Source organism: Molothrus aeneus, chromosome 18 (genome assembly GCF_037042795.1).
Source record: "Molothrus aeneus isolate 106 chromosome 18, BPBGC_Maene_1.0, whole genome shotgun sequence".
Classification (NCBI taxonomy): domain Eukaryota; kingdom Metazoa; phylum Chordata; class Aves; order Passeriformes; family Icteridae; genus Molothrus; species Molothrus aeneus.
Genome location: NC_089663.1, coordinates 10,055,571 through 10,078,616, shown reverse-complemented (window position 1 = coordinate 10,078,616; position 23,046 = coordinate 10,055,571). Strand labels below are relative to the sequence as shown.

The 23,046-nt window shown below is 56.3% G+C and overlaps 1 protein-coding gene across 3 annotated transcripts; it reads left to right on the top strand.

Moving 5' to 3' along the window:
• The first annotated feature begins 294 nt into the window (after positions 1 to 294).
• Positions 295 to 21,155, top strand: ACACB (acetyl-CoA carboxylase beta). Of its 3 annotated transcripts, none has more exons than XM_066561949.1 (52): positions 295 to 698; positions 1,360 to 1,486; positions 2,327 to 2,465; positions 2,696 to 2,805; positions 2,967 to 3,048; positions 3,455 to 3,553; positions 3,835 to 3,944; positions 4,197 to 4,307; positions 4,448 to 4,657; positions 4,967 to 5,137; positions 5,369 to 5,530; positions 5,705 to 5,868; positions 6,381 to 6,531; positions 6,608 to 6,711; positions 7,286 to 7,367; positions 7,933 to 8,078; positions 8,156 to 8,306; positions 8,385 to 8,519; positions 8,935 to 9,081; positions 9,158 to 9,346; positions 9,673 to 9,773; positions 9,853 to 9,941; positions 10,020 to 10,144; positions 10,423 to 10,536; positions 10,619 to 10,732; positions 11,073 to 11,162; positions 11,256 to 11,374; positions 11,604 to 11,741; positions 12,144 to 12,243; positions 12,335 to 12,442; positions 12,621 to 12,677; positions 13,255 to 13,296; positions 13,365 to 13,580; positions 13,656 to 13,811; positions 14,113 to 14,316; positions 14,736 to 14,891; positions 15,140 to 15,262; positions 15,584 to 15,853; positions 16,182 to 16,279; positions 16,424 to 16,544; positions 16,707 to 16,817; positions 17,025 to 17,168; positions 17,250 to 17,370; positions 17,515 to 17,611; positions 17,778 to 17,874; positions 18,080 to 18,215; positions 18,523 to 18,700; positions 18,827 to 18,939; positions 19,449 to 19,603; positions 19,757 to 19,927; positions 20,420 to 20,556; positions 20,679 to 21,155. In XM_066561949.1, exons 1-52 carry the CDS (start codon positions 295 to 297, stop codon positions 20,803 to 20,805), a joined length of 7,122 nt encoding a protein of 2,373 aa, XP_066418046.1. In that variant the 3' UTR covers positions 20,806 to 21,155. The 3 variants fall into 3 exon arrangements, with proteins under 3 accessions (XP_066418046.1, XP_066418045.1, XP_066418044.1); XM_066561948.1 differs by having other exon boundaries at positions 11,256 to 11,382; positions 11,579 to 11,741; positions 18,523 to 18,706; positions 18,794 to 18,939; XM_066561947.1 differs by having other exon boundaries at positions 9,853 to 10,144.
• Positions 21,156 to 23,046: the final 1,891 nt, after the last annotated feature.

Below are 23,046 nucleotides of genomic sequence, written 5' to 3'. Positions count from 1 at the left end.
AGGTGAGGCGCTTTTCCCTCACCCCCATGCCCAGCTCTGACGGGGATAATTGACCGCACTTACCGCGCTTCGGGGGTCCCGTTCAACACCCCCCGGTGTGAGGGCCGGGCTGGGGGCCGCCATCCTGAGGGTGCTGTGAGGGCCGGCCAGGCCAGGCCAGGCCGTGTCACCCCCGGCTCCTCACGGAGCTCCGCTCCGGCCGAGGGCGGCCGGTGCTGGAGCGTTTGGGACGGGGCCGTTGTTTTCAGCGGCACAGCCGTGACCGCCGTGCTCCGTCTCCCCCAGGGCCCGTGAATGCTGCCGGCTGCGCTGCTCCTGCTCGCTTTGCTGCTGCTGCTCCTTTGGGCCAAAATGTCCAATTCTCGGTGCAAGCAGGAGAAGGAGCCGGAGGAGAGCCCCGCCGGGCCGAGCCCCCCGGGCCAGCAGAGCCCCCCGGGCCAGCAGCCGCAGCCGCCGCCGCGGGCCGGGCGGGCGGGCGCGGAGCAGGAGCAGCTCGCCGTGTACAACCCCGCGGCGCTGCGCCGCCCGGCCCTCGCCAAGTTCGTGCTGGGCTCCTTCGACGATAACTCCTCCGATGATGAGCTCATGGCCACGGCCTTCAGGGTGGGCCGGCGGCGCAGCAGCCTGGTCGGGGTGGCGGGTACCGTCCCCGAGCCGCCCACCGTGAGCACCATTCTGGAGCCCAGTGCCGGCATCAGGTACGGATGGCAACCCCCGATGGTCGGAGCGTGGTCGGGTAGGGATGTCCCGGTTAGGGAGGGCGGGTGCTTGTGGTGGGTACGTTACTGTTCGTAAAACTGGGGTCCACATGTGCTGGTGCTCCTCGGAACCACAAGGTGATGCCCCCAGTCCTGCTCCCTTTGAGGGAGGAGAGCCAGGTCCTTGGCTGTGTGACAGCAAGTGCCACCTGCAAGAACCAGGGCAGGGGGTGCTCTCCAAAATCTGTAGTTTGGATGTGGGGCAGCTGACTCCCTGCTGGCTGCACTGGGCAGCTGCCATGGGAGCACAGATGATATCCAGAAGAAACGACTTGGAAGCCAAATGCTGCTGCCTGCCTCCTCCAGCTGCTCTGCTCTGGCTAAAAATAACAAACCTTTAGCTGCAGGGACATGTTGTGACACTCTACAGCCCGATGGTGGCTCTTGCCACACAGGGTTTGAGGTGGTGCTGCCAGCAGTATCCGTGCTGCTCTTCCATCCTTCCACAAAGAATTTCTTGAGTCACATTGTAGATATGGTTGGTGACCTTTTCAGGACAGGCTTTGCAGGGTTGCAGGGGCTGGGGGAGGGCTCGCTGGAGTGGCTCTGGGCTCTCTGGGGTGGCCCTGGGCTCAGTGACAGCCACCACATCCCACCACAGGCCCAGCATGTCGGGGCTGAGCCTGGCGAAGAGGAGCCACAGGAAGATGGACCTGCAGCGGGATTTTTCCGTTGCCTCCCCAGCCGAGTTCGTCACCCGCTTTGGGGGCAACCGTGTCATCGAGAAGGTCTGTCCCCACACATCCCTGCTTGTGCCTGGCTAGGGGGTCACTGCCCAAATGTCCTGTGTCTGCCAGGCTTGGAGAAATGGCAGCCCAGAGCTGTTCATTCCATGGCTTCACTCGCTCTCATGGGCTGGGAGAGGGAACCCCAGGCAGCAGCTTGGCACAAACGATGGTGAAAATCCCATACTTGGTTATATCCAGTGCCAGACATCAGCAGTGTTATTGAGGAGTCTCATGCTCTGCTGGGATGTACAACCAGCTGTTGGAAATCTCCTGATTAGCACAACCCCCCTGCTTTGCTCCACACTTAACCCCTTGCCCCTGCACTGCTGTCACAGACATATTTTATGAAAAATCCTTTCTTTAGGATCTTTTCTTCTGAGAAGCTGAGAAGCTTCAGCTTCTCCATGTTTTGCTGCTTTGGAGTGTGATTTGGAGAATTGTTTACCCAGCTTGTGAAATTGTTTTTACTTGATGACCAATGACAGCCACCTGTGTCGAGGCTGTGAGCAGTCACAATATTTTATTATCATTCTTTTCTATTCCTTTCAAGCATTCTGATGAAATCCTTTCTTCTATTCTTTATTATAGTTTTAATATATGCTTTTCTTTTAATATAATATATATCATAAAATAATAAATCAGCCTTCTGAAACATGGAGTAAAGATTCTCATCTCTTCCCATGTCGGGGATGCCCGCAATTCCTACATTTGGTGACCTCGAGTGAGGAACGTTACCAGATTTGGTGACCTCGAGTGAGGAACATTACCACACACTGCCATCCCTTGAGGTAGCAAGGACAGGGCTCACCCTGCCCTCACCCCCTGTCCCTGTGCCCCCAGGTCCTCATTGCCAACAATGGCATCGCTGCTGTGAAGTGCATGCGCTCCATCCGCCGCTGGGCCTACGAGATGTTCCGCAACGAGCGCGCCATTCGCTTCGTGGTCATGGTCACCCCCGAGGACCTCAAGGCTAACGCAGGTAATTCCTGAAAATATCCCCAAAAAGGAAGTTCCCTACCTGGAGCTGAGCTGGGGCAGCCCTTTCCTGCCTGGCATGTGAGGGTTCTGCACAGCCTGGAGTCACACAGTTTACTTCCGCACAGCCAAATACAGGAGTAAATAATTTCTCCCTGCTCCGGGATGGAGGATTTGGGAAGGGGATCTGGCTCAGGGGATCTGGCTCCTACCACTCCCCGTGCTCTCTTGCAGAGTACATCAAGATGGCAGATCACTACGTGCCAGTCCCTGGAGGGACGAACAACAACAACTATGCCAACGTGGAGCTGATCGTGGACATTTCCAAACGGATCCCAGTCCAGGTAGTGGCCATTTCTGTGTCTCCCACCTCCTTGCAAGGGCAGTTCCTGGGCAGAGGGGACACCCCAAAAGGGGGTGATGTCCCTGTGTGCTGAGGAGTTGGGCATGGTAGGAGATGCCAGCACAGGGGTAATGCTCCCACTGCTGCTTCTCCTTGTGCCAGGCGGTGTGGGCTGGCTGGGGACACGCCTCAGAGAACCACAAGCTGCCAGAGCTGCTGCAGAAAAACGGCATAGCTTTCCTAGGTAAGGTCTCACTGCTTCTCCGTGCTGGCTGTTGGGCTGGTGTGTGCACTCACAGTCACTGCCAGGGACACTGCACTGGGAATGTCCCTTTGGTGCCTCTGGCATGCCCAGCCCATGGAGTGGCAGTCCTCAGGCTGGTTTCCTGGGGCTGGAATTCCCAGGATTCCCAGGAATCCTGCTGTTTTTTTGAGTTTTCCTTGTAATGTTCAGGCTGATGCAGTTCACAGAGGAACATTGGGTGGGAGCAGACCTTGTGGGATTCCCAGTCCTGAGCTGAGCAGTGGGTTTGGGGAGGTTCCTTTCCTGCATCCCCAGTCCTTGCAGAAGGCTGGTGGGGCCGACTCAGTGATGTGGGGATGGGCTGGTGGATTGGGCACCTCCTCAGCTCTTCTCTCCCTCTCCAAAGGTCCCCCCAGTGATGCCATGTGGGCGCTGGGGGACAAAGTCGCTTCCACCATCGTGGCTCAGACCCTGGAGATCCCCACACTGCCGTGGAGTGGGAGTGGTGAGTGCCTCCTCACAGCCCCCACACTCTCCCTGCTCCCCTCTTCCCTCCTCCCTGCCTCTCCTTCCCCACAAAACAAGCACCAGGATTGGGGTCCTTGCTCCATCTGGCCACACATATTGGGGACCCCATTGCAGCAGCTGATTTGGGGAGAGGGATTTTGGAGATGGAGTGCGAGGAAACAAGAGAAATGATGGAACCCTCAGCTCCCTGGGCACACCCAGCATGCCATCCCAGTTGTGCCACCCTGGTAGTGACCACAGCCCTGGCCATATCTGCAGGTCTGGTGGCTCAGTGGTCTGAGGAGGACCAGAATCATCAGCAGGCCATCAGCATCCCCCTGGAGACGTACGCTCAGGGCTGCGTGAAGGACGTGGAGGAAGGCCTGGAGGTAAAGCTGAGCCTGTAGGCAGCTGCTTATCTCTTGCCCACCATGATTCCTCCTCAGAGCCTGCCTGCCCTGGCCCTTCTGGCCTCCCAGCACACACCACAGTGACACAAGGCTGTGCCAGCAGCAGTTTGTCCCACTGAATGAGTGTCACTTGGGATAATCCTGCTCAGGGATGCCTGGAGTTGTGTGGGCCGTCAGGGTGGTGTGCTGGCGTCCAAAACACTACAGTCACCCCAGCCCTGACCCTCCCAGGTGGCCATGAGGATCGGCTACCCCCTGATGATCAAGGCAGCAGAAGGTGGCGGGGGCAAAGGCATCCGAAAAGTGGAGGCAGCAGAGGAATTTAGTGCCTGTTTCCGGCAGGTGAGAGGTGCCTGGAACCCCCATCCCTGTTCCATCCCATCCCGGCAGGGGCACCTCCCACTTCCTGCCGCAGCTCTGCCTCCATCCTGGGATGGATTTTGGGGGGTGATGCCAGAGCAGGACCCTCTCCCCCACTGCAGGTGCAGGCGGAGGCGCCCGGATCCCCCATTTTCCTGATGCAGCTGGCGCAGCACGCTCGGCACCTGGAGGTGCAGGTCCTGGCAGATGAGTACGGCAACGCCATCTCCCTCTTCAGCCGGGACTGCTCCATCCAGCGCCGCCACCAGAAGATCATTGAGGAGGCACCCGCCACCATCGCTGCTCCCGCTGTCACCGAGATGATGGAGAAGGTGGGTGGCCTGATCTAAGGGCAGCATGAGGTTTTAATGGGAAACTGGGCTGGGTTTATTGAGGTTTTAAGAGGGGGAGGGACCCCTGAACTGAGCAGGACTCCCTGTCCAGGGTGGTCGGGTACAGGAACAGCCTCCCCAGGGAAGCGATCACAGCCCTAAGTGTGCCAGAGTCCAGGGAGCGTTTGGACTTCCAGGCACACGGTGGGGTTTTGGGGGTGTCCTCTGCACAAGCAGGAGCTGGATGCCGATCCTGCGGGTCCCTTCCCAGCCAGGATTCCATGAGCCAGGCGTTTCCCTCTCCCGCAGTGCGCTGTCCGCCTGGCGCAGATGGTTGGGTACGTCAGTGCAGGCACCGTGGAGTATCTGTACGGAGAGGACGGGAGCTTCCACTTCCTGGAGCTGAACCCCCGGCTGCAGGTGGAGCACCCGTGCACGGAGATGGTGGCGGACGTGAACCTCCCGGCTGCCCAGCTGCAGGTACCTGCACGCACGGCTCGCTCCAGGGGTGTTAGAGGAGGCACTTTGGGCATTTAGGGAGGGGCATTGGGCTGGAGCCTGGCAGAGGGAAGCTGTCCCATATCCCAGCACGGAGGGTGCAGGTGAAAGAGGTGTGGCAGCTTTCCTTCTACTCTGACTTCCCATTGGGAACTCTCCATTCAGACTCTGGCGGTGTCTCCCTGGCAGCTCAGGCCTTTGTCTCTCCTGCAGATTGCAATGGGCATCCCCTTGCACAGGATAAAAGACATCCGGGTGCTGTATGGGGAGAGCCCTTGGGGGGACACCCCCATCTCCTTCCACAGCCCCTCCAACCCCCCCGTGCCCAGGGGCCACGTCATTGCTGCCCGGATCACCAGCGAGAACCCCGAGGAGGTGAGCTGGGCTCGGGGTGGGGACAAGGGGACTCTGCCACCTGTGGGGTTGAACTGGGCATGGTCCTCCCCAGCCAGACAATGGGATCGGTGCAGTCCATGGGGGTTCCCCTTCCCTGTCTTGCTGCACAAGTCTCAATCCTGGTTCCTCCATCTCTGCTCTGTTTTGGCTCAGGGTTTCAAGCCCAGCTCGGGGACGGTGCAGGAGCTGAACTTCCGCAGCAGCAAGAACGTCTGGGGGTATTTCAGTGTGGCAGCAGCCGGGGGGCTGCATGAGTTTGCTGATTCCCAGTTTGGACACTGCTTCTCATGGGGAGAGAACCGGGAGGAGGCCACCTCGTGAGTGTGGCAGGATGAGCTGGAGGGCATGTGGCCTTGGGAGGAGTCACAGTTGGTGTGTGAGCTGGGAAAAGTGGTTTTTATCTGACAGGACCAGAACGGTGCTGCTGTGCTAAGCACCTGGCTATCTGGCCAAAGCCAAAATGTTTTGGACTGTGGTGGTGCTACAGTCCCACTTCATCCCCCTGGTCCTCAAGGACATGTTGAAGTCATCTGCTGAGCATTGCTTAGTGCCCACGAGCAGCAGTGTCCATCAGGAACTGAGCAGCAGTTTCATGGACAAGCTGATGGGGCTTGGAGTAACGTGATCCAGTGGAAGGTGTCCCTGTCCATGGCAGGGGGTGGATTAAGAGAATTTTTAAGGTCTCTTTCAACCCAAACCATGCAGTGGTGATAAAGGTGCTGGGGGCTCAGGAGCTCATCAGCCTAGGCCCTGAAGCTCCCCAGTTCCCTCTGCTGGGAGCCAAGTGCCACCTTCTCAGTCATTAATGAAGGACTTTTCTCCCTGAAAGGAACATGGTGGTGGCCCTGAAGGAGCTGTCTATCCGTGGGGATTTCCGGACCACGGTGGAGTACCTGATCAAGCTGCTGGAGACGGAGAGCTTCCAGAACAATGAGATACACACGGGCTGGCTGGACCACCTGATCGCCGAGAAAGTGCAGGTGGGGATGATGCCCTGGGGTCACCACTCCCCTCCCTTGGGCTAAGACCCAAACCCCTTTGGTTTTGCCCCCACAGGCAGAGAAGCCAGACACGATGCTGGGGGTTGTCTGTGGTGCCCTGAACGTGGCAGATGCTGCTTTCAGAACGTCCATGAGCGACTTCCTGCACACGCTGGAGAGGTGCGGAGTGGGGGCTGCCCAGGGGGGGCTCAGTCATGTGGGAGGCACCTTCCACCAGATCAGGTTGCTCCAAGCCTCCTGGCCTTGAGGAATTCCAGAACTGGGGCAGCCACAATGGACACCTGAGTGTTGTTCTTCTGGGACATCTTCCTTCCAGTTTGGCTTTACAAATTCAGTGACAGTAGCACTGTGACAGGCAGAGACAGGGGTATCTGGATCCTCAGCTATCAGTTTGTCTGGACAGTAGAAAAGGTTTCCCATGGCTGGGAAAACAGTTTTCAAGGGGAAGTGGCTTGGCTGTGCAGTTTGCTTTTGTTGTTGAATATCAAGGTTATTCCTCCAGCCTTGGAGGACTCCCAGGGCTCTCCCATGTGCCTTATCTGAGTGTTTTCCCAGTGCCTGGCCTCCCTCCAGATCTGGCTGTGCATGGTGCTCATGTGGGTCACTTAAAGCTGACACTTGTCCCCTCTGGTCACCATTGTGCCCTCTCACCAGGACTGGAGCACTGCTGACATCCCACATGCTTGGAGAGGCTGGGAATGCCCTGGGGCCTGATCCCTCCATTGTGTTTCAGGGGCCAGGTGCTGCCAGCAGCCTCTCTGCTGAACATCGTTGATGTGGAGCTCCTCTATGAGGGTGTGAAGTACATTCTGCAGGTGAGGGCAAGGCTGTGCTCCCCCCAAACCAGCCACAGTGCTTCTCAAGGGGTCAGGGACATGCTTCTGTCCCAGGGGAGAAAACTGAAATAAATACAAAGCTGTCCTTTAAAAATGAGCAGCATAAAAATGAGCTTAATAACCTCATAACCTTAATAACCTCATTTTAACCTGACAGACATTTTCATACACCCCGTTGCCCTGAGTTTATTAAGGGACTTCATTTTCTTGCTTTTAAACCAAATTAGTTGGACTTCATGCAAAACTCCTTACTCACAATGAAAGTGGCCGGTGAGCCATGTGTTTCACCAGTTCTGGGCTATGAGTTAAACCAGTTCTGGGCTGTGAGTTGAGTTAAACCAGTTCTGGGCTGTGAGTTAAACCAGCTCTAGGCAGAGTTGAACAGCTCCTGAGTGCAGCCTGAGGTTATGCCTCCTGCCTTCCCAGCACAGCCCCATCCCATGACAGCAGCCATTGCACTGAGCATGGGGAGGTGGCCCCCCAGCCTCCAGCCTTGCTGTCCAGAGTGTTTTGGTGTTGCACTGAGGGTGTCCCCTGCCCACAGGTGGCCCGCCAGTCTCTGACCACCTATGTGGTCATCATGAACCGCACGCACATCGAGATCGACGTGCACCGCCTCAATGACGGGGGGCTGCTGCTCTCCTACGATGGCTGCAGCTACACCACCTACATGAAAGAGGAGATCGACAGGTACCCCCTGCCAGGGCTGCCATCTCCCCTCCCCAGAGGCCACCAGCTGGCTGGTGACACCTTTCCTTGTCCCTTAGGTACCGGATCACCATCGGCAACAAAACATGCACCTTCGAGAAGGAGAAGGACCCGACGGTGCTGCGCTCGCCCTGCGCGGGGAAGCTGCTGCAGTACATGGTGGAGGACGGCGGCCACGTGGACGGGGGGAAGGTTTATGCAGAGATCGAGGTGAGCTTTGCAGAAGAGCTGGAGGAGCAACGTTTTTGGTGCTGCTGGCTCCTGGTGACCGCGTCCCTTCCTCGCCAGGTGATGAAGATCATCATGACGCTGGCGGTGGAGGAGGCGGGGCAGCTGCACTACGTCAAGCGGCCGGGAGCGCTGCTGGAGGCCGGCTGTATCATCGCCCGCCTCCAGCTGGATGATCCCTCCAAAGTGAAGCCTGTGAGTCTCCTAGGGGCGGCCATCCCCTCCTGCCAGCTCCCAGCTGGCATCCTGGGAATGCTCCCTAGGGGACAAAATGGAGGAGATGCTCTGGTGGGGCATCACAGTGAAGGTCATGCCATGTCCTTGGGTTGTCTTTGGGTTCAAGTGCTGCTCCACATGGATTGCTCTGCTTCCTCGATGTGCAGACGCTCACATGCACTAAAAAAGTGCATTTATAGCACTAAAATCTCCAGTTTTTCCATGTTATTTTCATCATGAGACACTGGCAGATCCATTATGCTCAATGTCAATTGCTTGCTCATATCTGACCCAAAGCATGGATTGTGCTGGGTTTCTGGGGCACCTGCAGCTCTCAGGAGCTCTGTTTCTGCCAACAACAACAGTTCAGCCAACCTCCCTCTGCCCTCTCCAGGCACAGCCATTCACAGGTGGGCTCCCAGCCCAGCAGACCCTCCCCATCACTGGTGAGAAGCAGCACCAGGTTCTGCGCAACGTTCTGGACAACCTGACCAACGTCATGAACGGCTACTGCCTGCCCGAGCCCTACTTCAAGACCAAGGTGGGTGCCAGGCACCATGGGTACCACCCGGTTGCCACGAGGGCAAGTCCAGCAGCACCAGCTTCTGCTCCTGCAGGTGAAGGAGTGGGTGGCACAGCTGATGAAGACCCTGCGGGACCCTGCCCTGCCTCTGCTGGAGCTGCAGGAGATCATGACGAGCATTTCGGGACGGATCCCGCTGGCTGTGGAGAAGTCCATCCGGAAGGTGATGGCGCAGTACGCCAGCAACATCACCTCCGTGCTCTGCCGCTTCCCCAGCCAGCAGGTGAGTGGCAAAGGGGGCTCACATCCTCTTCACTGGAGCCAGCTGGGAGCTCCTGCCTCAATTTGTGCTGCCAGGATTTTATAACAAATGAAATGAGTGAGGGAAATATGTGGAGGTTTATATTTTGTATGTGTGTTTGGTTTTGTATGTGTATTTGCTTCTATGTGTGCCTTTCTTTTTTATATTCGTTTGTCACTTTGCATTTTTCACTTTGGGGGGAAAAAAACTAAACAAACAAGGGAAAGGCTCTGGATGGAGTAAGCAAAGGGGGAGATGGCAGCCTCGTGCCCCTGAGCCACCCTGGACCCCGTCCCCTCTCCCCACAGATCGCCAGCGTGCTGGACACCCATGCAGCCACGCTGCAGAGGAAGGCTGAGCGGGAGGTCTTCTTCATGAACACACAGAGCCTGGTGCAGCTGGTGCAGAGGTGAGCCCCGTGCTGTCTGTGACCCCCATGTCCCCCCAGGGGCACCTCCTCACAGCATGATGGGCTCTTTGCTCCCCAGGTACCGCAGTGGCATCCGGGGCTACATGAAGGCAGTGGTGCTGGACCTGCTCAGGCGCTACCTGCAAGTGGAGACACAATTCCAGCATGGTGAGGACTCGGGGCTCTCTGGGGGAGCTGCAGGGCTCTCTGGAGGAGCTGCAGGGCTCACCAGACCCTGCTCCACAGCTCACTACGACAAGTGTGTCATCAGCCTGCGGGAGCAGTGCAAACCCAACATGACCCCTGTGCTGGAGAGCATCTTCTCCCATGCCCAGGTGGCCAAGAAGAACCAGCTGGTCATCATGTTAATTGTGAGTACAGCCCATGCCTGAGACTCCAGGAGCAATGGCTGGTGGCACGGAAGAGTCAAGGCAGCTCTGCACTGCTTAAGTGTCCATTCCTGCCTCATTATCACTTTATTTTAATTATCTTCCCTCTGTCGTGTTGTGTGGCTACTCTTGGGTCAGAGAGAGCCCATTTTTGTGCTTTGGGTCTTGTCCCCTTTGGCTGCATGGGGCTGGGATGCAGGACGGAGCCATCCCACACAGTGAGGAGCCTGAGCTGAGCCATGGTGGTTGTGACATTGCAGGACCAGCTGTGTGGCCGTGACCCCACGCTGACAGATGAGCTGACGACCATCCTCCATGAGCTGACACAGCTCAGCAAGACCGAGCACTCCAAAGTGGCACTGAGAGCCCGGCAGGTCAGCCAGCACCATGCAGTGCCACCCCATCCCTGTCCCCATCCCTGTCCCCCAGGCTCCCAGCTCCTCTCTCCCCTGGCAGGTGCTCATTGCCTCTCACATGCCCTCCTACGAGCTGCGGCACAACCAGGTTGAGTCCATCTTCATCTCTGCTATCGACATGTACGGACATGAGTACTGCCCTGAGAACCTGAAGGTTGGGAATTATGTGTTTTTCCAGAGGGAATTTGGGTGGCTTTGGGGAAGGGGTCTGGCTGCAAGTGGTTTAGTCCTAAAAACAGCTAAAAATCACTCAAAGCCCTGTTGTAGTGGCTTTGTGGAGCAGAGGAGGGGGTGCACCCCAGTGCTGCCAGTCCCTATCCATTGCTCCGTGTTCCATTTGGGAGGGAACAGATGTGTGGATTCATGTCTGGCTCTAGTGGTTCCCCCATGGTGGGCTGAGTGTTCCATGGCACCCTAGTGACCAGTCCCTCCACACTGAGGTACCCCCTAAATCTCACTTCATCCTTGCTCTAAATTTTGCTTTCTTCCCGCAGAAACTGATCCTGTCAGAAACCTCCATCTTTGATGTGCTCCCCGTGTTCTTCTACCACACCAACAAGGTGGTGCGCATGGCAGCACTGGAGGTGAGGCCTGGGGGGCACAGAGGGGGCCTGAGGGTGGCATGGGGAGCCCAGGGGTGGCAGGGGCAAGATGGTACCTCCTGTGTCCCCTCACAGGTGTACGTGCGGCGGGGGTACATCGCCTACGAGCTGCACAGCCTGCAGCACCAGCAGCTCTCTGATGGCACCTGCCTCGTGGAGTTCCAGTTCATGCTGCCCTCCTCCCACCCCAACAGGTACAGGAGTCCCTCCCACACACCTGTCCTGCTCCCCTGGACACAAAGCTTTTCTTTTCACAAAGCTTTGGGGTTTGTATCATCCCCTCTGTGCAAAGTGGGTGCTGCCACCACACTGTCCTGTTGCCAGTGGAGCAGGATGAGCCCTCTCCAGGTCAAGGTCCCCTGTGGGAGCTGTGTGGTCCCACATGGTGCCTTCCCCAGGGCTGACACTTGCTCCCCATGGCAGGATATCCGTCCCTATCAGCATCACCAACCCTGACCTGGCCCGGCACAGCACTGAGCTCTTCATGGACAGTGGCTTTTCCCCCACAAGCCAGAGGATGGGAGTCATGGTGGCCTTTCGCAGATTTGAGGACTTCACAAGGTGGGGGTGCAGGGACACACCTGGCCACAGTGTTTGTGCATTTTGGGTTATTGGAGAGCAAACTGGGGTGGAAGAGCCACAACAAGGGGAAGCTGGGCTATGCTAGAAGCAGCTCCAGTTCCCAGCATAGCTACAGACTGGGTATTCTCAGTACAACACTTACCTTGTGGGGACAGGAGGAATGTGGGGAAAGCTTACATGCACAGCTTACATTTGAACATGAATGCAGCAGAGCTCAGAGCTGCATTTCTTAAGCTGTGGGTTTGCTGTGGGATGGTGGGGCCATTGTGCTGGTACCTGTGTCCCTGTCACACTGTCACAGTGGGTCCCTGGCGCTGTCCCTTCAGGCAGGAGCTGGGCACAATGTGCTGGCTTGTGACCCCACCTCTGCTGTTTGGGCAGGAACTTTGATGAAGTGATCTCGTGCTTCTCCAACTCCTCGTCGGACAGCGGGCTCCTCAGTGATGCAAAGGCCACTACCTACGATGAGGAGGACACCAAGGTGGGCGTGAAGCTGCTGCTGGTACCCCCGGGTGGGGTTGGGACAGCACTGATGCTGCTGGCCAGGGTTGACTGTAGGGTTTTGTTGCCAGAACATCCGTGAGGAACCAATCCACATCCTCAACATCGCGCTCTGCTCAGCTGACCACGTGGAAGATGAGAAGCTGGTGCCCATCTTCAGAGCCTTTGCCCAGTCCAAGGTCTGTTGCTGGGGCTGGACCCTCTTTTTGTAAACCCTGCAAGCCAGAACGCTGTACCTAAGGCACCGCCTCCTCTCCACGCAGTGCACCCCAAAATGCTGCAGTTTAGGTTTTGTTTGCTCCCTTGGTGGAAATGTTTAAGCTCTCTTAACTGGTGGCATCTTCTGTTTCTGTGTAGAAAAATATCCTCGTTGAACGTGGTCTCCGGAGAATCACGTTCCTCATTGCCCAGCAGGTGAGTGCAACCGAGATTCTGACATCTATAAATACCTTACAGGCACAGCACTGAGTAATGGATGGACCCACTGTGCTTCAGGAGCTGGGAATTAATTAATGAGCAATTCAATGAGTGATTCCTATATCATCCTTTATCCTGCTCATGTTTCCAGTAATGTGGTTCCTGCAGAACCACTCCATAGCTTTAAGCTGCCTTTAGAAGCCATCACAGGATAGAAGCCCAGAGTGGTTTGGGTGGGAAGAGACCTTAGAGTTCATCCTGTTCCACTCCCTGCCATGGGGTGGAACTCTCCACTTTCCCAGGTTTCTCCAAGCCCTTTCCAACCTTGCCTGGGACACTTCCAGGGATGAGGCAGCTACAGCTTCTCTGGGCAGCCTGTGCCAAGGGCTCACCTCCCTCGCAGGGAACAATTTCTTCCTAAAATCCAATCTAATCAATCCCTCCCAGCTCTTTTCCCTTTGGGGGAGAACAAAGCCTGCAAGGTTTTTTTTAATGGAGGATCAATCAATGGAGAATCAACAAACCTCTGCGGGCCAGGCCTATTCACATTGCTTCTCTCTCCCTTTTGCTGCAGAGAGAATTCCCAAAGTTCTTCACGTTCAGAGCCAGGGACGAGGTAAGATCCCGTGGGAGCGGTGCCGGCGCAGCACCGGCGTGGCCCTGGCTCACGGCTGTGCCTGGCAGTTCGCAGAGGATCGGATCTACCGGCACCTGGAGCCGGCGCTCGCCTTCCAGCTGGAGCTGAGCCGCATGCGCAACTTCGACCTGACGGCCATCCCCTGTGCCAACCACAAGATGCACCTGTACCTGGGGGCTGCCAAGGTTCAGGCGGGCACCGAGGCCACCGACTACCGCTTCTTCATCCGTGCCATCGTGCGCCACTCCGACCTCATCACCAAGGCAGGGTGGCGCCCGGGGGCACAGTGAGGGTGCAAGGGTGGCCTGGCCCCTGCTGAGCCACCTGCTCCATCACAGGAGGCTTCCTTCGAGTACCTGCAGAACGAGGGCGAGCGGCTGCTCCTGGAGGCCATGGATGAGCTGGAGGTGGCCTTCAACAACACCATTGTGCGCACTGACTGCAACCACATCTTCCTCAACTTTGTGCCCACTGTCATCATGGACCCGTCCAAGGTGTGTTTCTTGGGGTCCTGCTTCCTCTGTCCTGGAAAAGTGGCTCTGTCATCTCCTATGCTCAGGACCACTGCACAGATGGGCAACCACCCCCCACCATCTTTCCCTGTCCCCAGTGGAGAGGGTGAATATCAGCACCAGGCCCCACCAGGAGGCATGGAGAGACAGGAGGGGCTCACCCAAAGCAAATCCAAAATGGTTGTTTGGGGTGGACATGCAACAGGGCTGCTCCAGCCTTGGCAGTGTGTGCTCAGTGTTGTCCCTGAGGTCACCAACCCTTTTTTGTGCCATCCCCGTGCAGATTGAGGAGTCGGTGCGCTCCATGGTGATGCGCTACGGCAGCCGCCTCTGGAAGCTGCGGGTGCTGCAGGCTGAGGTGAAGATCAACATCCGCCTGACGCCCACTGCCACCGCCATCCCCATCCGCCTCTTCCTCACCAACGAGTCCGGATATTACCTGGACATCAGCCTCTACAAGGAAGTGAGGGATCCCGGCACTGGCAGCGTGAGTAACCCCAGCAGTGACTGCAGGAACCCAGCCATGGCTGCCCGAATGCTGCCAGCTCCAGCAGAGCCTTGGGGGGGCTTCTGCAAAACTCCTTGTGAACCTGCAGTGCTGGTCTGCCCAGACACCCTAGACTTCCAACAGCATTCCCACAGCTGGGTTGGTTTCATCCCATCTGTCTGTATCCAGTTGGGTTCCTTGGGTTGATGCTGGTGTGGAGCTGGGCAGTTTTGAATGCTGGAGGTGATGGTCAGTGTTAGGGTGTCACTAGTACTGGCAGCACATCAGTGTGGCAGTCCCCTCAATAGCAAAAAAATGGGTGGAAAATCACCTTGACCAAGCAGGGCTCAGCAGTGCTCTGGAAGAAGAGTCACCATGACATCCAGGGAAGGCAACCAATGCTCTGCTCTCCTTTCCAGATCATGTTCCAGTCATATGGGGACAAGCAGGGGCCGCAGCATGGGATGCTCATCAACACCCCCTATGTCACCAAGGACCTGCTTCAGGCCAAGCGCTTCCAGGCACAGTCCTTGGGCACCACCTACGTGTACGACTTCCCAGAGATGATCAGGCAGGTGAGTCTGGCTGAGCAGAAAGAGGCTCCAAATTAATTGCTCTTTATCCCCAAATATTCCCACCTGAGGAAAAGGTCCCTCTCCTTGGGCTGTTGAATGAGAAAACAAAAAGAACCCAAGCTCCAACATTTTTGGCTGTATGAAACATTTCTAAACCGATTCCTAGCTCTTGGAATTCCTGAAACTAGATGGTCTTTGAGGTCTCTTCCAAGCCAAACCATTCCAAGCAACGTGCTGTGTCTCCACAGGCTCTCTTCAAGCTGTGGGGCTCCTCGGACATGTTTCCCAAGGACATCATGACCTACACTGAGCTGGTCCTGGACTCTCAGGGGCACCTTGTGCAGATGAACAGGGTCCCTGGAGGGAATGAGGTAGCAGGGAATGATTTGGAGTTGGGCAGAGGAGGCAAGTGGGAATGGCTGGTGGCTTAGTCTGGCTGTGTTTAAAGCTTGCGAGATGCTCCTCAACCATTTTGTCTGTTGGTAAATGCCACCTGCAGCTCAGCCCCCATGTCTCTTGGACGTGGCACTCAGTGCTCTGGTCTAGTTGACAAGGTGGTGATCAGTCAAGCATAGGACTCAATGATCTTGGAGGTCTTTTCCAACCTGGTTAATTCTGTGGTTCTGTAAATGACTATGACTCTGTGACTCTCTGGAAATTCTTCCTTGTAACCTTGTGCCATTTCGAGGCAGGTGGGGATGGTTGCTTTCAAAATGAAGCTCAAGACCCCCGAGTACCCCAAAGGCCGGGACATTGTGCTCATCTGCAACGACATCACACACAAGATTGGCTCCTTTGGGCCTGAGGAGGACCTGGTGTTCCTGAGGGCCTCAGAGCTGGCGCGGGCCGAGGGCATCCCCCGCATCTACATTGCCGCCAACAGCGGCGCCCGCATCGGCTTCGCTGACGAGATCAAGCACATGTTCCAGGTGGCCTGGGTGGACCCAGCCGAGCCCTACAAGGTGTGTGGGCACCTCCCCTTCTGCAACACAGGAAACAACAGAGGGTCTAGCTGGGGAAGGGATGAGCAGAGTTAGGCTGGGATGTCAAGTTGTGGGATTAGAGCAGGAGTGAGGCCATACCCTGCACCCAGCACCATGGGGATGGTTCCTTTGGCTTCTCCCACGTGGTGGAGGTGAAGGTGTCAGTGCTGGCATGGCTGCTCTGTCCAGCTCTGGTCCCTGAGCTGCTGCACAGCATGGTTTGGGATAGGTTTGGGAAAGGGCCATGTTCCACGTGAGCATGTGTGTAGAGGGCTCCACAAGTCATCCTTCTCCTCTTTCCTTGCAGGGGTTCAGGTACCTGTACCTGACTCCCCAGGACTACACGAGGATCAGTGCCATGAACTCGGTGCGCTGTGAGCACGTGGAGGAAGGTGGAGAGTCTAGGTGAGTCCCATATCCCATGAGACACACAGAGCCACCCCAAGCTTTGCCCTACACCCCACCAGGATGCAGCCCCCACCTCAGCATCCTGCCAGGCACATCATGCAGGTGAGTGCTTCCCACACCACAGCTCCACTTTCCCTGCAGGTATGTCCTGCTGGACATCATTGGGAAGGACAATGGATTTGGGGTAGAAAACCTGAGAGCTGCTGGTACCATTGCTGGGGAATCCTCCCGTGCCTATGATGAAATAGTGACCATCAGCATGGTACAGTGGGGCCCTTCCCCTCTCTGCTCCTCCCCTCTCTCCTGCTGGCTCTTAAAGTCACCATGGGAGGGGTGACAGGATGCAACAAGCCCTTCACAGCATCCTTCTCCAGGTCTGTGCTGCAGCCCCAGTGACCCCAGGTGTCCCTTTGTGTGTGCCCAGGTGAGTTGTCGTGCCATTGGGATCGGTGCCTACCTGGTGAGGCTGGGCCAGCGTGTCATCCAGGTGGAGAACTCCCACATCATCCTCACAGGTGTCACAGCTCTCAACAAGGTACCAAGCTCTGGCTGCATGTCCTCCATGGCACTGTCCTTCTCACCACTACCTGTGTGGGCTCCTTCCCTGTCCCATGGAACATCAGCCTGGATAGAGGTGGAAATTCAGCCTCAGCCTAGAGGGAATTTGCCTGTGCAGAGGTTTGGGCTGACAAACAGCAAGGGAGCAGCTCCTGTGTCAGCAGAGCCCCATGTGTTTCCCTAGGTGCTGGGACGGGAGGTTTACACATCCAACAACCAGCTGGGAGGAGTGCAGATCATGCACAACAATGGTGTTTCTCATGTCACTGTCCCAGATGACTTTGAGGGGGTCTACACCATCCTGCAGTGGCTCTCATACATACCCAAGGTAGGAGGGTGCTGCAGGGGGGAAGGAGGGGGATGTCACCCATACCTGGCTGGTGACCTGCCCTCGGGGTCTCCCTTACAGGATAACCAGAGCCCGGTGCCTGTCACTGCCATAGTTGACCCTGTTGAAAGAGAAATTGGTTTTGTCCCTTCTAAAGTCCCCTATGACCCCAGGTGGATGCTGGCAGGGAGACCCCATCCAAGTAAGTGAGAACAACCCAAGGCCTGTGCAGCACTGCTCCCAAATGATCCTCTAGGTGCAGAAGATGCTCTTGGCTGTGGGTTGGTGCTCAGGAACCCTTCAGGGCTTGCCCTTGCACCACTCCATGTTTTCCTGTGCTCTGCAGCTCTCAAAGGGACCTGGCAGAGCGGCTTCTTCGACCAGGGCAGCTTCATGGAGATCATGAAGCCGTGGGCTCAGACCGTGGTGGTTGGCAGAGCAAGGTACTGCCAGGAGCAGGGTATGGAGCTGGGATCCTGCATGTGTGGCCCCTCACCTTCAATCCCTGTCTGTGGCACTGCTTTTGGGATGGTGGAGAGGGAGCAGCTCTCTGGTGGGGCTGGGGTGGAGGGGAACTGGCCTTGCTGAGCCCACCCTGCCCTGCCACAGGCTGGGAGGTCTCCCCGTGGGTGTCATCGCTGTTGAGACCCGCACCGTGGAGGTGACAATACCTGCTGACCCTGCCAACCTGGACTCAGAGGCAAAGGTGAGTGGGGTACAGCTGGGGCCAGGTGGCATCTGAGAGGAGCTGGAGGGAAGGGAGGAGTAATAGCTCAGCATGATCCTTGGGCATAATTTGCCTTGATTCAGATGAAATCAAGGGTGCTGGGGCAGTTTGTTTTCTTGCAGCTGTTTCATGCGGCATGCCAGGAAGAACTGGCACAGTCTCAGCTGCTCTCTGTCTTTTCCAGATAATCCAGCAGGCTGGACAGGTCTGGTTCCCAGACTCTGCTTTTAAAACAGCCCAGGCCATTCGGGACTTCAACCGGGAGCACCTCCCGCTGATGATCTTTGCCAACTGGAGAGGCTTCTCCAGCGGCATGAAAGGTACCTGTGCTTGGGATGCCCACATTCCCGTGGTGTGTGACAAAACTCTGTCACCCCTGCCACCCCACAGGGTCCTGAGATGGCCCAGCCTACCAGGGTATGCACCACTCTGGGATGTGGGGTTGGGTTGGGCTGGGGAGGTCATATGGGGGATCACAGGGCAGAGGTCCCAGGGGTTGGTGGCTTCCTGCTGGCTGTTTTGCAGGCTGCTTTGTGTCTCCAATAGACAAGGTGGCTTTGGGCAGCTGGGAGGAGGCTGGGACAGTGGCAATGGGACACCCATCCCCTGAGTCCCTTTGGCTTTCAGACATGTACGATCAGATGCTGAAGTTCGGCGCCTTCATCGTGGACAGCCTGCGGGACTTCAAGCAGCCGGTGCTGGTGTACATCCCCCCTCACGCCGAGCTGCGCGGCGGCTCCTGGGTGGTCATCGACTCCACCATCAACCCCCTGCACGTGGAGCTCTACGCTGACAAGGAGAGCAGGTCAGCATCCTGGACACCTCTGTGTGTCATCCAAAATACCCGTGTGTGTCAGCTGCCTGGACACCTTGTCCTAGGATTTATTCTCCTATGCACACCAGTCCTTGCTTTACCAAACTTCCCTTCCAGGGGAGGCATTTTGGAGCCTGGAGGAACAGTGGAGATCAAGTTCAGAAAGAAGGATTTGGTGAAGACCATGAGAAGGATTGATACAGTTTATGCCAAGCTTGTTGAACAGATGGGTAAGGAAAGGGGGTTTGGGGTTGTGGACATTGGTGGTGGTAAGTTAAACATGGGGCTCAAGCGCTTTGGTGGCAACCACCAGTGTCCTGGGAAAACTCTTTTTGTCTTTTCTGTGGATGGAGCGGAGAGGATGTGGTGGTACTTTAGAACACCTGGTATCTCCTGGGGGCTTTGTCAGTGGGTTAAATGGGGCTGGGGTCTTCTCCCATGCTTTGAGATGAAGGATGGCCGTGGCTGCATTGAACTGGTTCCTGCTGCATTGAGAGTTCTTTTCCCCCGTGTCCCTCCAGCCTGCTACAACGTGGTCCCCCTGGCAAATGCCCTCTCCCCTCTCATGTAGCAGGCACTGAGTGTGGTGTGACTTCCTTGTGGCCATGGCTTGTATGGCTGTGGTGTCGGTGTGCCAAGGAAAGAGCCGTGGCACTGGGCGTGGTGGCCGATGTGGGAGCACAGAGGCGACGCCCTGGTGGCATCACCGGGGGGCTGCTCAGCCCGCTGTGTCCCGCAGGCTCCCCCGAGCTGTCGGAGGCGCAGCGCAAGCAGCTGGAGAAGCAGCTGAAGGCGCGGGAGGAGCTGCTGCTGCCCGTGTACCACCAGGTGGCCGTGCGCTTCGCAGACCTGCACGACACCCCGGGCCGCATGCAGGAGAAAGGGGTCATCACGGTGAGCCGGGCGCCGGGGAGGGGCTCTGAGGTGACAGGCAAAGGTGGGGGGAAAGTCCCTTCGCTGTGACATCCCTGCCCTCTGCCCTCCATCCCGCCGGAGCCGGGAGCCAGCAGCCGCCGGCAAACCCGGGCTGTGCTCCGCTTTCCGCAGGACATCCTGGAGTGGAAGAGCGCCCGCTCCTTCCTCTACTGGAGGCTGCGGCGGCTGCTGCTGGAGGAGATGGTGAAGGGGGAGGTGCTGAAGGCCAACAGCGAGCTCAGCCACATCCACATCCAGTCCATGCTGCGGCGCTGGTTCATGGAGACGGAGGGAGCTGAGAAGGTACCCCCAGCCCCGGCTTCCTGAGGCACCTCCACAGCCAGGGCATCCCGAGGGATCTCACCTCGCTCTGCCACCATTCAGAGGTTTGAGTGTTTCAATGTGTGATGGGAATATGTGAGGATGGGTGGTGAAGCAGCCCTAGGCTGGGGCTGGCTCTTCAAATCAGGTGACTCCAGTTGGGTGCTGGTGCTCAGCGATGGCAAAATGGTCCCCAGATAAATATTTTTTACCATGACAGGGCTTCCCAGGGCAAAAATGGGTTTTTTAGCATTTGAGCTGTTCTCAAATGACACTCAGGTTGCTGTGCCTGCCTCAGGAAGCAGGACTTGCAAAGGAACAATGTTTTAGCTTTTTGCTATTTAAGTGGTTTGCCAATAGGTGCAGGTCAGGGAAGAAAAATCCCATGGCCTGGATTTGGGGTTCCAGGAGGAGGGGAAGGGCTTGGGCTGTGCAGGCAGCAGAACCCCCTGCCCACAGGGCTGCTTTCTCCAGGGCTACCTCTGGGACAACAACCAGGTGGTGGTGGAGTGGCTGGAGAAGCACATGCAGGAGGAGGATGGCACCCAGTCAGCCATCAGGGAGAACATCAAGTACCTGAAGCGGGACTACATCCTCAAACACATCCGGAGGTGAGAGCCTGTGGGAGCTGGGATGAGAAGGGGGTCCCTGGGATGGGAGCAGCAGGTGGTGGAGACCAGGCAGTTCTCACTGCAGCCTCTCAGAAAACCTCTCTCTGCCCTGTGCCTTGCAGCTTGCTCCAGGCCAACCCCGAGCTGACCATGGACTGCATCGTGCAGATGGCTCAGCACATCACCGGCCCACAGAAGGCCCAGGTTGCCCATCTCCTGTCCAGGGTGGATACTGATGATCCCTCCTGAGCTGGACAATCACCACAGGGTAGGAGAAGCACCAGGACACAGCCAGACCTCACCTGCCCACCTGGCTCCTCAGCCCTTGAACTGAAGCCTTGGACTCTTGCTCATGTGCCTAAATAAAGGACACCAGTGCTTTTTAAAGTATTTTAAGCCATGGAGATGGTCTTGCCATCCATGCAGAGTCCCCTCTGGCACTGGGAGTGCTGCCAGAGGGGCAGAATGGCAGAAGATGACCTTGTCCTGAGCCAAGCCTGGAATCTGGACCTGGTGCAGAACTTGGTTTTAAAAAGAATCCAAAATATTTTCCTGTTTTAGTTGCCAGCCCTTGGTCTTTCAAACAAGCACCAGGTCAGACACGTCTCATGAGACTGGACAGAGCTGGAGGCACAGACCCCTGGCCAGGGCCAGTGTCCAGCTGGCTGGGTTCAAGCTGACCAGGCACCAAGACCAGGAAATGAGAAGCAGCCTCCAAGTGATGCTTTATAAACTGTGAGGAGCAATTTCTGTCATCCTTCCCCTCACTAGGGGGCAAAGAGTAGATGTGGCCATGAGTAGCTGATGGTCCAGGAAAGACCTCAGTGAGCTAATCTGGGAGCTGCTCCCATGGGAATGTCCAAGGATCCACCAGGCTTTGGCTGACCTGGCTGTGCCTCTCGCCCATCTCGTGTCCTTTCTGGCTCCTGCAGAGCACGGAGAGGAGGGAGGATGGCTCCAGGTGCTCCTGCCCCAGTGACCTGGTTCCTCCTTGGAAGCAGCAGAGCCAGGGGGAGCTGTCACCTGCTGGGACCTGTACCCTGCTGCTCAGGTAGCCTTTGATCATCTTGGTCATGGAGGGGAAATTTGAAGTTTTCCAGTGCCTCTGGGTGTGTCATTTCCCCAGCACAGATTTACCTTGGGCTCAAAAGGAGGAGGTGGGATGGCAATGGAAGGTGGCACACCTGGCTCAAGTGCAGTGCTGGTATTGCCCTGGGGTGAAGGTGTTGGACACCTCCTGGGGTTGGGGGATCCCACAGAGTCTGTAGGAGGTCTCCCTGTCCTGGGATGGGGATGGGAATGGTCTTGTGGGTCCCTTCCTGGCTGGAAGGTGTCACTGCTGACAGGCAATAAACTGAGCTCAGCTCCCAAAGAACTCCCTGATCTCTGTGCCTTCTGTCATTGTCCTGAGCAGGGCCTGGTCTCTCTGGCACTGGGCAGCCCCTTTTCTGTGGCACAGGACCTGTTTGGGGTGGGGCAGCTCTGAGCATCCCTCCTGCCAGCCCCTGTCCCCACTCCAGAGCTTTTCCAGGCATTTCAGAGGGTTTCAGGAACAGGGTGTCACCACAGAGGAAGAACTCTTACGGTAAACACCTGTAAACTCTTACAGTAAATATCTGTAAACTCTTACAGTAAACACCTGTAAACTCTTATTCTCCTGGAGGACTTGAGCCAAGGATCCACCTTCAACTTGGCCATAGGGTCTGTAAAGGGAATGAAGCATGGGGAAAACCCAGCATGACACCAGAGCAGGCACCACACAGCACATCCAGAATGCCCCAGGCATAGTGCTAAGAAATGTTTATTTAAAAAAGCAAAGACATTGTAGGTGACACCAGTCACAGCAAAGGATCATTCATCACATTTTGTCCTTGGGCAATAAATTATGACGTGGAGCATCACGGTGCCCTTTGGAAGAGGTTGCCATGGAGGGATGCACTAGGAGGATACAAGCATAGATGTTTCCAATCTTCATATTTTTCAAGCAAGGAAGTGCCCTGTGGGGCCAATCCAGCATCCTGCACCCTCCAGCTTTCATCCATGGATGGGTGTGGGAGAGAAAAGCCTGGGAGCACCTGGATACGGCGCCGGGAAATTCTCTGAATGCACAGGAACAGACAAAACCCCAGATATAAATATCACTTTTTGCTCACAGAGGTATAAGTAGACTAAATGCTAAATTCCAACATATTTCAGATGTTTCATCACATTATTTTCAGTGTATGTTAACAAGTACAAAGCAGGGTTTGAAGTTTTTTTTAAAAGCAACATTAGAATCAGGTTTTTTAGTTAATTAGCAAAGACTATTATGAAAGGTACAGTGACAATATTTGGTCTCTGAATTTTTTAAAAAGCATGAGTTTCACAGTATCAAAAGTGCTTATTAAAGAAATGTAGTGTAAAAACTGATAAGATGGTTGTGGTTCTGATGATGAATAATTTAGTGGCTGTAAGAAAGGTTACTGCAGCATTATACAAATTGAACAGTGC